Source organism: Diceros bicornis, chromosome 5 (genome assembly GCF_020826845.1).
Source record: "Diceros bicornis minor isolate mBicDic1 chromosome 5, mDicBic1.mat.cur, whole genome shotgun sequence".
NCBI classification, from domain to species: domain Eukaryota; kingdom Metazoa; phylum Chordata; class Mammalia; order Perissodactyla; family Rhinocerotidae; genus Diceros; species Diceros bicornis.
The window spans coordinates 12,210,215-12,226,073 of record NC_080744.1 but is presented as its reverse complement, the minus strand read 5'-3'; the positions used below and the strand labels follow the sequence as shown (position 1 = coordinate 12,226,073).

General features: G+C 34.3%; 1 protein-coding gene across 11 annotated transcripts in view; it reads left to right on the top strand.

Moving 5' to 3' along the window:
• The window catches only part of MIPOL1 (mirror-image polydactyly 1), a 310,457-nt gene that overhangs the window by 252,428 nt on the left and 42,170 nt on the right, over positions 1 to 15,859 (top strand). For 3 of the 11 annotated variants that reach the window (XM_058540691.1, XM_058540693.1, XM_058540692.1), the window contains exon 13: positions 12,575 to 14,205. The exons of 3 other annotated variants lie outside the window; for them this stretch is intronic. In XM_058540691.1, the coding sequence (XP_058396674.1) occupies positions 12,575 to 12,674 (100 nt within the window). In that variant the 3' untranslated portion in view covers positions 12,675 to 14,205. Of the gene's footprint in view, positions 1 to 12,574; positions 14,234 to 15,859 lie in introns of those variants that run through there. 5 more of the 11 variants (XM_058540702.1, XM_058540704.1, XM_058540698.1 and 2 more) reach the window with 3 other exon arrangements.

Here is a 15,859-nt window from a genome sequence, read left to right as displayed (position 1 = left end):
GACCATCCATCAGCCATACAATGCATTAAAAGAAGCTATTTTGGCACTAGAATCAGTTGGTCTAGTTTGGGAAAACTTACTTAGCATATACCGAGGAGTTCAGAGCTTAAAAATCAGAGAGGGCTTAGACATGGGGATTTAGGATGTCAAGTGCCTTCGAACAATGTTTAGGGATTTATTATTAAAATTTACTTTAGAAATTTTTCTTGCTCAAATATTCTGTGCTTATGTAAATGATAGCAGATAGACCTAAACCATTCAACCTTTTATCAAAATTCATCTTTTAAAGAAACTCACTACAATGTAAAGAAGTTTTACCCTAGAGACTTTATCGATATCAGAGTAGGTACTAATCCTTTATTTAAACTTTTATATTTTGGGGTTAATTTTGATTTTTTAAACTATTGCATTAAAATATTATTTATCTTGATTACTGAGTTTTTTTTACACCCCTTAACTTTTTCACCTGATTTGAGTGCCTCATTTACCTCACCCGAGTTCTAGCCCTGAATGCTTTATAAAAGATGAGAAAGACACTACTTTACCCTCATTCAAAAAATAATAATAATGATAACTTACCCTAACTTGTATGATTTCTACTGAATGATGTTTCATGTTCAGACGTGATAGTGGTTTGATGGAGCTGAACAGCTGTGGTTCTTCCCACCCTGTGGAATTTGGCCCAGTTTTTAATTATATCCTGTCCAGAAAGTCTACCACTGTCTGAATCTCCGTTTATTACTTCACAGTCATGGCCTGTACCACTTCTGTCAACTGTTGCTTTGTCTTTATTTCAATAATCTGTGTAGATCAGTCATCATGTCTATTGACAGTAGGGTCGTGATTACATTCTAGACCCTAAATCTTGATTTCAGTTTGAGAATATGTGGTTTTTATGAATCAAAGATAAACCAGGTAGAGAAAATTACTGTGACGATGCCAGCTTAATAAGTTGAATATTACTTTTACTTTGTAGGCCCCTGGCTTAGTCTGAAGTTTGAAGGTGCATTGATATATTATCTCTACTACTCTCCCAAAGGATGTTGTCAGTCTTTTGAATTAAACTTGAATCAGGTTGATTTGTATTCCCTGTTAATCAAAATTGGAAATGTTGACATTAGAAAATTTCATTCAGTGCTAATTATATATGACTTTTATGAAAGTTAGGAAAGAAAGAATCCTACATTTTAAAGTTTAGTATCAGCCTAAAGCCCTATGAAAACAATAGTGAGTAGCTTAATAAGCCGTCCTAATAAGATACCTTAATAAAACTAACCAGTTATGCTAGCTTGCTGCATTCCACTTGGCAATATAAAAATCAGTGACTCATTTCCTCCATCATTAATTGAAACTTTTCTGGGTTTAAAATGATCAAAAACCTCAGCAACGTTACAGCAACGTTTCCCAATCTTTCTTGACTCTTGAATCCCTTTAATAGTAATACATACTCTCTAGGTAGAGTTTTAAGCATCCTTTTTGCATTGGTATAAGATAAAGAATTTAATTTGCATTGATTGTTTTATAAATTTTATTTAAATATAATCTTTAATATTCATAATATGCAACATCACATGGTGTTTGACTTATTTCAGCTATATAATAAAGAGCATAATTTAAGTTTTATAGCGGATTTTAAGTTTGGTTTAGGAACTAAATACATATAAGAAAGTAGGTTAAAATTTAGTAACATGTAATGACCTTAAATAACTGCTTATGAGCTGATATTGGAATACTTAACATTTTACTTTTAAAATGAAATGATAGAGGTTTATTGTTATTCAGCAAACCTCCATTTGCTGGAATATTTCCACAAATAGCATATTAGGTTTTTGGTCTTTACTTCAACATGTGTAAAGCTAAATTAAATATTACTATTATTCCAAAATTTTCTCTCTTTAACTTTGGTTTTTAAGTAACAGCTACTAAATAGACGATGTGAGTAGTTTGATCAAATGAACACAATTTAGAGATCTGGTGTTAAGAATCTTGAGGTAAATTTACAGATTTATTTTCATGCCTATCATTAATTTATATTTCAACATCAGTGTACTTTCTGCCTCCTCTAAGTATTCAGTGGTTCATTAGGGGTGGAAATTAAACAGTTTACAACTGAGAAAGAAAAAAAATTATGCTAAAAAACATGTTGACCAGCTATGTTCAGCTGAATGATACATCAACTAAGGGACCAAGTCATGAACATGCTATTCTGATCTTTGCTTAACCTCCGCTTCGCTCATTCATGTGCACTCAGAAGTTCTCAAACTAGCCCATCTTAAAAGGCTAAATAGATATATTAAAGGCAAAAATATTTAATAATAATTTTATGCTTTGGCTTCAAAAATAGAACTCAGAACAGACATTACCCCCTTTGGTTACATAATCTCCTGTGAATTTCTAAATTACAAAATGAAAAAATGATACTTTAAAGAATTTCATTATATAGTTTTGCACACCCTTTTTATTCTTTTGTCAATTTTAACACACTTTTATATTGTTTATAAAAACATTTATTTCCTCAAAAACATATTTTAAAATACTTTTATTATTTATTAGCAACCTCCCCCCTGCAAATACATATTAAAGTCAAATAAATTAACTGAATTGGTTAAATTAGGATATAAGTTATGGAAAGAAAAGAATCATTTGCTGGAAAAAACATGTGTTGCAGCATATTAAATAAATATTAATGGTTTCTTTACAAATCTTCAAATAAGAGAACATTTTTCAAAAAAGGAAATTTAATAGTTTAATATAGAATAATTGACTGTATGCTTTAAAATACTAAGTAAATATTTTTCTCATCATGAGCAAAGTGTACAACTTGAAGACCTGATTTGTTTGTGTTAGTGGACTTACTAAATATTAGCCTTTGCTAGTCCAGTTTATGCCATTTATCTTTCCTATGCCAACACTCTGATTTTGCTCTGAAGTATTCTGCAACTTGCTGTTATATGATACTAGCCCCAGAGCTAGCTTTTCCAGTTTACTGAGTAGCTTGGTATATTCTGTAAGTAATAAATCAATAAAACCTTTTTGTAATGCACAAACTCCTATCTCTATGAAGCAGTTATAAGCAAACTGTAAGTGAACACATGAGTCCAAAAAAAAGTGTGTTCTGATTATATTGACTCTGAAAACATTTGATTTTCATAGAGTACATCATCTATTGTGTGGTATAAATTGGTTGTAGTATTGCTTATAATTTTTCGAGTAATACATCCAGTGAATAGTAAAACAATAAAAATGTTTATATCCTAGGAATACATTTTAAGTAATTATTCTGAAGAGCTACATGTTGGTGGTATCTTTGAGCAAATTAATAGATATGAATCATATTTCCTGTTTAGGGAATGAAACTGGGACCTATAAATAAAATCTTTATCCTTAGTAATTGAATTTTATATTGGTTTCATGCATTTTCTATATCATATTATGATAGATAACAAAAATGAATTAAAAACTATTAAATAACATTTAGTAACAATTTAAACACAGTAAACTCTACATTGATTTAGGAAATGTGTCCAGAAGGGAGTAAGATAAATGCGTCAAAGAATTTACTTTAGCAATCATGTCATCTTGCTCATTTTTAAATAATTCGTGCTTAATGTAATGTTTCATTACTCATTAAAATTTGACCAAGTCTTAAATAGCTAACCTGTCTGGCTACCTGATTCTTTAATCAGACTGTACATCCATGATAAAATATAGCTGTGATAACTGTTTTCCTGATAGATTTATCACTTGCAGAAGTAGCCCTTTTGAATACTAGAAAGAGGTTGTTTATAATTGGTTGATGTAGATGTCTTAACTAGTTATCGTAAAGTGAAAAACTAAGTATAAATCATTACAATTGGGTTGGTTGAGGGAGTAAATAGATGAGTTATAATAGCCATGCCAAATATAAATACGGGATTTTTTTTCAGATCTCAAAAACAAATGTATTTCATTCTAAATAAAAAAAAGATGAAAGAGAAAATTCCTAATGGATAAAAAGCCATGATTTAAATATCTTCCCAATTATAATTACAATAAGAAGGATGGTGAACAATTTTTTTCATGTCTTTATTCAACAAATATTTTTTAAACATGTGCTGTGTGTCAGGCACTGTGTCAGGCAGTGGGGAACAACATCGAACTGTGCCTTGACCTCATGAAGCAAACCTTCTTTCAGGAGAGTCAGGTATTAAATATTCACACAAATTGTGTTTAATGCAGTGAGGAAAAATTCCTGTGAGCTGTAAGAGAAAATAACAGGGAGATCTAATTTAGATCTGCATCAAGGGAAGAGGCTGGGGCCAGAAGTATAAATAGGAATTAGCCAGGGGAAAAAAACCTTCCGTGTGGAAGCCAAAGCAAAGAACTTGGCACACTGGAGAAACTGAAGGAAGATCTTGCAGCCAGAGGGCAGCTTGGAACAAAACAGGAGGATGGAGTAGTACGCAGAGTGAGATCTTGAAGAAGCTTGGAACCCTTGTTAAGGTTTTTGTCTGTTTAGTTTCCATTTTTTATCTTACAAGCCATGGAAGTCGTTGAAAGATTTTAATTAGGGGACATGTTCTGATTTGCATTTTTAAAAGATTAACTCTGACTGCTGTGTGGAGGATAAATTGGAATGGGACAAGAGTAGAAGTAGAGAGACTCATTAAAGGAATAGCACTGGTGAGAAATTGTAGTGACTTGGACCAGGGGAGAGTCGTCGGAGGTGGAGAACGTAGCAGGACGGGAGATCTGTGTGGCATCCAGGTGGTAGACTTCCTGGATGGGATGCGGAGTATCAAGAACTCCCACATTTTTGTCTTGAGCAACCTAATAGATGGAATACCCTTTATTGGGGTTGGGAAGACTAGAAGAACAGTGCTGAAATGGAAACACATTTTTAGCAAGTTTAATTTGAGTAGTATACAAGACATCCAAGTAGATATCCTATCCAAGAAGATATCCTTTCTCAAAGGACTTACGCTTATAACAGGTAATCCTCCAAATTGTTCATAGGTCCATTTAAGAAAATATTTGGGATTTGTATTCCTTATATTTGTTGTAAAAAATTCTAATGAAAGAAGATAACCTGCAGTTCTCGTGTTTGATAACCTTACCATTAGGCTGTCTGAGGAGGCCAGACAACATCCTGTGTTTGATGTCTACAATACCAGGCAGGACCTAAGAACACTAGTTAGTCTATTTTTCCTCCTAATAGTTTAGATCATTTTTCCCAAAAGTTTTAGTTGAATCATCTTGCCAAGAATCAGTTTAGGTTTTAAAACTCTGTCATTCACACATATATGTCAATATTTTGTGCCAGAACTCTTTGCTATATCTGTTTCCTGATAATAATGAACTTGTATCATATTGAAAGATATAATGGATACATATTAACCAGACAAGTCTATAATTTGAAACCAGAATGTTATGTTATATTTTGTTTCAGGACAAAAAATGTTTTGCTTCTGAGGTTTATATTAGTTTAGTTATCTATTGCTGTGTAACAAATTACCCCAAAATATAGTGGCTTGAAACAACAATTATGATTTCACAGTTTCTGTGGTCAGGAATCTCAGTGCAGCTTAGCTGGAACCTCTGGCTCTGGGTCTCTCACAAGGCTGCCATCATCTCAAGGCCTGACTAAGAAGGATCTACTTTCTGGATGACTCCCGTGGTTGTTGTCAGGATTCAGTTCTCACAAGCCTTAGACTGAGGCCTCAGTTCCTCTCCTGCTCAAGCTCCTCACGGGCTTCTTTGGTTCTTTGCTGTGTGGGCCTCTCCATACAGCATCTCACAACGTGGCGGGTGGCTTCAATGGAATGAAGAAGCAAGAGGGCAAGAGAGAGAGTAAGCTAGCACAATGGAAGTCATAGCCTTTTGTTACCTAATCACAGAAGTGACGTTCCATCACTTTTGCCATATTCTGTTCGTTAGAAGCAAGTCACTAGGTCCAGTCTACACCAGTGGGGAGGGGATTACAAAGTGGTGTGAATACCAGGAGGCAAGAATCGTTGGGAGCTATATCAGAAGCTACTTCCCATAAAGTTTTTAAAAACTTTTATTAGGCATTAGGTAGCTGAAAATTGGTGGTCTGTAAGACATTCAGTTAATCATATTGCTTCATGAGCAGTGACAGTTGTGGGAAAATGCACAACCACAATCTGACCTTAGGATACCATCACAATCCTCTGAAAATCTACAAAATCCTATCTAAAGAAACCAAAGGTCATGGCAGGGTGAAAACTTCTAAAGAAACCAAAGCCTGAGCCAAAATTAAGTACGAAGAATCATGCATATTCAGAAACTAATAGATCATGAAGAGGGAAGTTAGCAGAATCTGGCTGTGTTGCTCTCAGTTCTGGCCAGCTTCCTACTTAAAAATTTGAATTTTAAAACTCAAAGTGCTGCTAGTTAGTGTAAGAAACAAGGAAGGAGGAATTCTGTTTTTATCTCTTTCAGATCAGGATGAATACGGAGAATCTGAATCAAGATTTAAGCCAGCCCGACTAGTAAAAATGAGAAAAATAAAAGAATAGAGGGAAAAAAGTGCTCCACTGTGGTGAATTAGAAAGCTAATCAATATTATTTGAATGTATGCTGAAGTGTAGCAATTGTATTGGTACTTCAAATCTGTTGTTGATATTGATGCTATTAATGATGAGAAGCATAATTTTTTTTAATTCAGCAACAAAGGAAATAAGGCAAAAATTTGTTATTAAATATAGGTATTTAAACACTGAATCTGGGCCGGCCCCGTGGCTTGGAGGTTAAGTGTGCGCGCTCTGCTGCTGGTGGCCTGGGTTCCAATCCCGGGTGCGCACCGACGCACCGCTTCTCCGGCCATGCTGAGGCCTCGTCCCACATGCAGTAACTAGAAGGATGTGCAACTATGACGTACAACTATCTACTGGGGCTTTGGGCCGGGGGGGGGAAAGGTTATAAAAAAATAAAAATAAACAAACACTGAATCTTGTTTTAAAAGGACAAAGAATTGTAATAATTAATCTGAAAGATTACCAAGAAATAAGTTGAAATAATAATAAACATGATTATTGCCACCACAGAAAAGTCAGTGAATGGACAGCTGTCAAAATATTTTGGTAAAATAAGACTAAAAAGAGCTTTAAATAATGGAAGGATGAAAGTTGAATGAGAGTAGTGCCTGCCCATCTCTAAGTACCTTGAATTATTTGAAGGTACTTAGAAAATTCTTTGAAACTTATTTCTTCTGCTCTCCAATTCAATTATTATTTTAAACAAGTGTGTATTATTCACCGGGCATTGAGTTAGACTCTGGGAATCACTGGTAGATAAAATGAAAGACAGCAGCACCTACCATCACTGGGCTGACAATCAACAAGGGATATTGACAAGTAAACAGCACCTATTATAGGGGAAGTGTGTGTGTGCGGTGCGATGGAGCACGCAGGAAGGATACCTCTCAGACTTGGGTCAGTCAGGGGAGGTTTAGAGTTGTGAAAAGCATGTATGTTCCATTAACTCTGTGGGTCATGTTGCTAGGGGTTTTGATTACCTGTTAGAGTATGCTGTAGAAAAATGATCTAGAATGGAAGATTCAGGCCCCCCCCAAAATATGATTTTAAAATATTGAATATACTGTAGCATATGTACAATAGTCACGTATTAAAGAAATAACACAGAACCTAATCAGATCCAGATCCTTCATTTAAAGCCCTTGGGCTATATGTGTTTCAGAATTTAGATTTTTTCAAATTTTATAAAGGTAATACATATATTCTCGTTATTATGTGACACCTTCAGTTATTCTACAGAAGCACCCTGTAACCAACACATGAATATTTCTGCAGCGAAATATATGAATTGTCACTCTAGATCAGGTTTTGCTGCTACATGAGTTTGCAGCAAACTTATAAAAATAGTCTTGGTTTTTCAGATCTTTCTGAATTTTGAAATTGTACAGTAAAGGCTTATGAAAATAGCCTCCTTTTCCATAAAAAGATAATTGGACCTGATAAATTAACAAAAGGATACCTAATGAAGACTTTACAGTATTTTTGTGCCTATTGTATCAATCATTGAAACTTAGGGGAAAGACCTTGCTCTTTCCTCTATGGTGATGTTGACTATCCCTCATTGCTGGAGAGGATCAATGGAAAAAAGTGGAGAATATTCCTAGTGGCTTCTTTACCATAGTATTTCTAAGAGATTATGATGTATCAAAAGTTGTTTAAGTTTTAGGGACAGAAGAATCACAAAAGAGTGATAAATATTTTTAAATAGAGTTTTTAATAACTTTGTTAACTCCACAAGCTAATATTTATGTCAAGCCTTTGGTCAGGGTAGTTGTATATATGCTGCTTTATAATACCAGATGATGTAGTAAATTAATGGTCTAGGCTGAATGTACTGTGAGGGATCTGTCACAAGTGGGAGCTTTTTATCTTTCAACATTTTCTCCAAAACTTTATTCCATTGTTGTTAAAGTTTTTTTCTGGAATCTCATAAGTCAGTGAAGTTGTATGTTTAGCGAGATGCATAACCACCTATTAGTTGGATTAAGTAAAAAGAAAAAGTCAAAGCCACACATTAAAGATTTTTTTGAAAGAGGGATTTGTGGTTTTCTCTGGAAAAGATGTCCAGGCTCCAGCCAGCTTTTGAGGGATGGGCCAATAAAGGAGAGTACAAACTGTAGAAACAATTAAAATTATTTTAGAGAGTCAAGTTCTCGTTGGAGCCCAAATGCGAGCTGTTTTGGCCTTCTCCCTAAAACCTCTTTTTCCTCACGGTTCTGTGAGTGTGATCACTGTTTCAAGCAAAGCATTTTGCCTACTGATGAACAAGAATTTATACTGATGCACCCAAGAAAAATAAAGCAAATGTGTGTATCTTGACAGTGCTAAAAAAATTAACTTTGAAATTTCAGTCTCTAAAATATTATCAACTCCCTTACAGACCTTCAAAAATATAAGCACTGATTGTTAATTTCTAGCCAATACAAAACATTGTAAAATTATCATTTGAATCTTAAAAAATTACTCTATACACATATCTTTTGTAGATGAGAGTGCATGGTCTGTGAGAAAAGAATTTGTATTTGCTCTTTTGGTTTTTTTTTTTAATTTGCTCTTACAAACAATGCTACAGGTGAACAGCCTCCCTTAAACATATTTTTGTATAGTTCTTTCAATAGATCTATAGGGTACATTCTTAGAAATTAAAAATTTAAAGTTTGGGGCCGGCCTGGTGGCGCAGCGGTTAAGTGCACGCGCTCTGCTTCGGTGGCCCAGGGTTCGCAGGTTCAGATCCCAGGCGTGCACTGATGCGCCACTTGTCAAGCCATGCTATGGCGGCGTCCCATATAAAATAGAGGAAGATGGGCACAGATGTTAGCCCAGGGCCAATCTTCCTCAGCAGAAAACAGGATGATTGGCATCGGATGTTAGCTCAAGGCTGATCTTCCTTACAAAAAGAAAAAAAAAAATTTAAAGTTCAACTAATTTGTGCCTTTTAATTCTAAGTATTGCCAAATTGTTCTTTGAAAAAGTTATATCAACAACTAAAATCTGTGAGAATGCTTATTTCCCCAAGCTTCACCACTGTTTAGTATTATCCAAGTTTTTAACCTTTCAATCTGAAAGATGAAAAATTATATCTCATTTTCATATGTCTTTAATTATCAATAAAGTTTAGCAATTTTTTATATTTTTATTTGCAATATAATTTTCTTTTTATGTCAACTGCCTATTCATGACCTTTTCTCATTTTTGTATTGAACTGTTAATCAATTTTTATTGATTTGTAAGAATTCTTTAGGTAGTAAACAAATTAGCTTTCTATTATCCATGCTGTGAACTCTTCCCTGTTTAAAATTTTGCTTATGTTATTTTTTTTTCAACAGAAGTTTTTTTTTCTTTTACAGTGTCAGGTTTACTTGTTAAATTGTGGTATTTTATGATGACTAAGGCAGCTTGCATTCTCTTGAGTTGCTTGATGTTTTTTATTATTATTACTGTTATTATTTATGATTATGTGCCTAGAAAAAGCATTAGAACTATTTATAAACTTGATCTTTTGTGTACTTTTTTTTGTTTTAAACAAAAGTTTGTTTTATTAATTAGTAGTCCAGTATGTAATAGTTTTTAATACCTTAATACTAATTCAGTTTGGTTTATCTTAGCAAATAAGCTGTTTAGTCATAAATCTCCTCTTCCAAAGCAAATATCCTGCAAGGATGGAACAAACAGGATGAGAACATAATGAGAGGTTTGACTCTTGATGCTGGGTTGGCCTCATCTGGGTGCGGGAGATTAAAGGAAAGGTACCTGGAATCGCCCTGACTTTACCAGGAAATCTGTCTCTTTCAATTCAAATGGTTTTTAAAATATTATAAATACTTAATTAGAAAAATTGTACAGCCTTGATTTATGATGTTAAAAAGCAATGAAATAAATAGTTCTTCCATCTTTGTGGACCGTATGTTTTAGTTTTCTGGGAAATTTCTAACTATTAAGAAGTAAAGTTGTAGAACTACATAATAGCCACACTAAATGTAAATACTTTATAACCACCTATAACTTTTAAGCTGTCAACCTCATAGGATCCCCAAACCTGTGGAGAGTTCAGCAAAAAATAAGTGAGATTGGGAGAGAAAGAAAGAGGTTGCATTTTTCTCTTTTAAATGCCCTCTTGTTCAAGAGATATATTAAATAATATTGTTTTGATAGGCCAGGATTTTTAAAATACTTTTTAACCACAGCATATATTTTTGCAAATTACTAAAGCAGCAAACATTAATTTTAGAAAAATTTAAAATATCACTAAGCAACTTACCATTTTTATAAAATTTTTTCATATATTACATACAATTATAACCTGATTCACTTAATATATTATGAATAATTTTCTATGTCATTATACATAATCTTTTACTAAATAATTTAAATGGCTTTAAATGTATTGTATGGTTGTACCATAATATATTTAACTAATTCATTATTATTATTATTATTATTGAGTTGTTTTACAATACTACTAAAGTGAACATACTTGCAGGTAAATATTTGCACATATCTGCAATTATTGCAGGGGACACCAATTCCTGGAAGTCGAATTATTGAGTTAAAATGTATTTATTTATTTATTATTATTTTTTGTGTGTGTGAGGAAGATCGGCCCTGAGCTAACATCTGCCAATCTTCCTCTTTTTGCTGAGGAAGATTGGCCCTGGGCTAACATCCATGCCCATCTTCCTCGACTTTATATGGGACGCCGCCACAGCATGGCCTGACAAGCACTGCGTCGGTGCGCACCCGGGATCCGAACCGGCGAAGCCCGGGCCACCGCAGCGGAGCGCGCGCACTTAACCGCTTGCACCACCGGGTCGGCCCCTAACAAGTATTTAGAATTGTTACAAAAGGCTTCTATTAATAGAAAAACAATTAGGCTTTTTATAGAGATACCATTGAAGAACTGCAGATTTTTAACCTCTTCAGGTATATGGAAAAGAGGGAAATACGATGCTGGGTTTTTTATAGTAGATAATATTTCATCTTGCCCTTTAATTATAAAATATATTATCACAAGTACTTTTTATGATAAGAATGACCTAAATTGTAAAAGCTGTATATATAAAGATATATAGTGATAGCTAGATTTAATTTGGATGTACTTCTTATGGTACAAGGACTGAGAAACTTATTATTCAAAATTTCTATATATTTTAATATGGCTTTTTTATAGCCTTCAAAGACAGTGGCACATAATAGAGCAGAATGATGGAAGCTGAGAAAGTTGGAGCGTGCATCCCATCAAAGAGATGCCCTGCAGTGGTTCAGATGGAGACAGAAAGTTTAGACAGGAGTTATTAGCTTGCTTTGAGGATGCTAAGTCATCCGCTGCTCTCAGTAGGCATGTCAAAATAGTGGACCAGCACTTTTGACAGGTTAATATGAATGATTTAAGATTCCGGGTGTATGTACATAGCTTTAGAAGCACGCTGCCTATGGAAACTTTTTGGTAAAAAGATAATAATTATGAGTAAGATGAACTCTTTCAACTTGTTCCTTTACAGCCAGCAGTACCTTTAGTCCCAGCCATTTCATTGTAAGCATTAACACAAAAAGTTTCTTGTTAGTCTGACTACATACTGTATGGAATTAAAAATATTTTCTCTCTTCTTGGAAAGATAAAGGATTTTAGTGAGAAATATGAACCATTGTAGGGGGCAAAAGCAACAAATTTGGATTTTATTTTCATGTCTATTATTGTTATTACTAGATATAGAGAAAGATAACTCATAAAAAAAATTGTGTCATGTACTTAGCACTCTATTAAATGTAATGGAGTGAATAAAAACTCTGCTATATGGCTTTTGCCCACAAGCAGTTTAGAGCGTTGCCATTTAGTTGTTTCCAAATACTGCTGCAGTGGACATACTTGTAGCTAAATATTTAGAGAGGGTGCAAATTCCTGGAAGGGGAATTGTTGAGTTGAAGAGTATCGGGCATCCTGTATCTGCATATAATGCTAGTAATATATTAATATATATTTTACCTGTTTTTTTATTATTTCATAGAATAGAATGTTACTGAATGACCTGTTCACTGTTCAGTGCAGGTAATACAGGGAAAAGGAAGGCCTCAAGAAGATTGAACTTGGCCCTGGAGAATGGGTGGGATACGAATAAGCAGAGAGGAAAGAAGAGAAGGTAAAAGAAGAGAGAAACAGCATAAATGAAGCAGAGCTGCAGGAGTGACTATAATAATCTACATGAGGAGACACGACAGAGGCCCACCTGGCAGGAGCAGAGGCTCGTGTGGGATGACATCAGATGGGCGAGGCTAGGCTGAATTACCGAGAGCCTTCAAGAGTACGCGGAGGCGGTTAGAGTTCGTGTGATGTGGATAAGAAGCCATTGCAGAGTTAAAGCAGTGGAGGTTACTTGATAGAAACAGCATTTCAGGAACGTCAGTCTCAGCATTGTGGAAGATTAATTGAAGCAGGCTGGTGTTAGAGGTAGGAGGACCAGCTAAGAAGCAATCATAATCATATACTACAGTAACAACAGGCAACTGGCACGCTGCTGTGGGCTGGGAGCAGCGAGAATGGGAGGAAGGGATTCATATCAGAAATACTATGGAGGAAAAGTATGATTTGGTGACTAAAGAGATGTGAAGGGTAAAGAAGTAGTCGATATTTTAAGATTTTCTGCCTAAGAGTTAGGAACAACACAGTGCCATTGATAGAATGTCTTTAGTTCGGTGCTAAGAACTAATTTCATTTTCTTTTTGTGTACTTATAAACTTATGAGAAAAAATATTGAGTTTGAGAACAGTACTGTCAGATGACAGATATAAAACTCATCAAAATTGGCTTCCAGAAACTGAAGAGCAAAAGAAGGGAAGAGCTTCTAAGGACTCTTCTCTGGGAATAATAGAAACACCCAGGGGAATGTCTTTGGAACGATGGCAATTTACATTGTATAACCCTATTCCCCACATAACTAAACTCTTTCTGTGGAGGTTAGTGCTAAAAGTCAGAATGTCCAAAGTTATTCTGAATGATAAAGATTATTCTTAAGAGCTGTATCTCAAGCCATTCAAAGACAGGCCAAATGTCAAGGTTGTGGTTTGAGGTGTCATTCGGCAAAAAAGGCAATATGTAACTCCTTTCCTGGGCAAATAGCAGATCAGTTCCTGAGGTAATATCGTTGGGAAGAATGCTCTGAACCAGGCTGGTGATATAAGCGGCTGAAAGCAGCAGGTAGAAAGAAGTTTTAGAATTATTTTGTTTTAAAAGGCACATGATGAGGACAGGCTATTAGCAAAGATTTACAGCAATTATTCATTAATATTTTCTAGGTTATTTACTCAAATGTTTTGAGTACCTAAATTTGGTAGAAATAAAACGCATACCAGAAGATGTAAACACTACCATATTGCCCAAACCTAAACTACTCTAAGGAAAAATAATAATAAATTACAGTTTTCCTGTATCATGGTTTACAGAATATTTGAAAAACCGTTAAGATGTTATCAGTTTTATCAGGAGACAGGTTTGAGGTTCTGCTCTTCACACTGAGGTGGGAATTGCTCTACCAATGAAGATAAAAGAATAATTTTCATTGGCATTACAAATTGCCCTCTAGTACTCTGTAAATCATAATCATTATAAATATACAAGACCTTATTTATTATCTTTGCTGCCAAATTTAAGGTAGTTTCTAGAATATAAAAATCTATATGTGTTAACAGTACAAATACTGTAAGTCTAAAGGAAATCCTATGAAAAATCTATCTCAGTGAATAAATTACTCACTGTAAATAAATTTGAACATGAGTATAATTCACATTTAAGATCATTCAACTCAGTCCTTGATGCAGTTTACTAAATAGTGTCTTGTCAACTCAAAAGAGTTAATGTGTCCCCATGTCACTAACTTACCACCAGTGAATAATCTAGATACTGAGAATAAAGCCCATTAATCCTTGACAGTAACACTTTAACACATAAAAGAAAGATGTATGTGATTTAACTTCAAGTCTTCTATGGTACTAGAAAAGTATTAACATGAAGTGAATGGACATTGAAGAATGGAAATTACATTTAGAAGTGGCATATAAAAATCAGAAATCAAAATGAAATGGAAATCAGAAATGTTCATCTTTCTATGAATACAGAATACCTTATCTGTAAAACACACAAAAAATTGTGTTTATGTTTGGAATACACACTATTTTTGAGATAGATGAAAATATAAACCTGTTTCATTCTTTTACATATGTGGTATAGACCTTTATAATTCTAATTAAATAATATATGTTCTATGACTAGTATGAGTCATAAAGTTTTCAGAGAAATCTGCCTTTTCATGGTTATATTGCTTAGCTAAATTTTGATATTTTAGAGTAATTTCTCTTATTCGTGTAAAAAATTTAGGACTCTATAGAAAATAGTTGTCCAATAACATACAATTTTAAACTGCCAGAAGGAAGCAGTGACTACCTAGCAGTCTAATAACATCGTGAATGAGATTAAACTTCAAACTTCTGTTTACTGTATCCTTATCTTGAAACCAAGGATCTATTCTCTATGGGAAAAAACTTTTAGAACAATCTAATTGAGCAGTTTGCAAAACAATATTTAAGAAGGAAATGACTCATCACTCTTAATTTTTAACAAAAGACGCTCTAAAAGTAGTGAAACCGTGGTATTTTAAATAGCACAGTGATAAAACCAATGAACAGTGTGGTTCCAGTCTGAAAGAAAGGCCTTCCACGTACCTTCAGATGTAACTTAAGCAGATGTTCATATGGATTGTCCTAGAAGCTGAGGAGCGGGGCAAAACACAACCACCAGAATAAGAGAAAGAAGAGGAACTTTCCCACTAATCAGCATCCTGTTTTAAAATACCACTAACATACAATTCAATTCTTAGAAATTCTTACTCCAATTCTTAGAAATCAAAAGGGTTTTGAATGGAATAGTTAAAATGGTTGACCTTGTTGTCAATTTGTTTCTTCCTACATTCTGTCATGTGCCTGCTTATTTTTGACACTGATGCTTCTCCCATAGAAGATGCATAAGTAATCCACATTCATGGCAATTTAATTCCTTTGTAAGCTTCATTTTTTCTCTTGATAAGTTATGAACTCAAAAAGAAGAGCTGAAGATGCTGGTTCTCATTGTTATCACATTAACTACATTCCTCCTGATACAGAAGGGATAACCTTAACTTAGTTCTCACTTAGGGTGAAATTTCATTTAGCATCTTTCCCACCAATGCTTCAAACTCCCTCCATTTAAAGTGGGAGAAATCGATTCTTTTCAGATGACTGCTTCATTATTTAATGTGCTTCTGCAAAGACCCTTGACTAAATAAAATATTTACTACAGA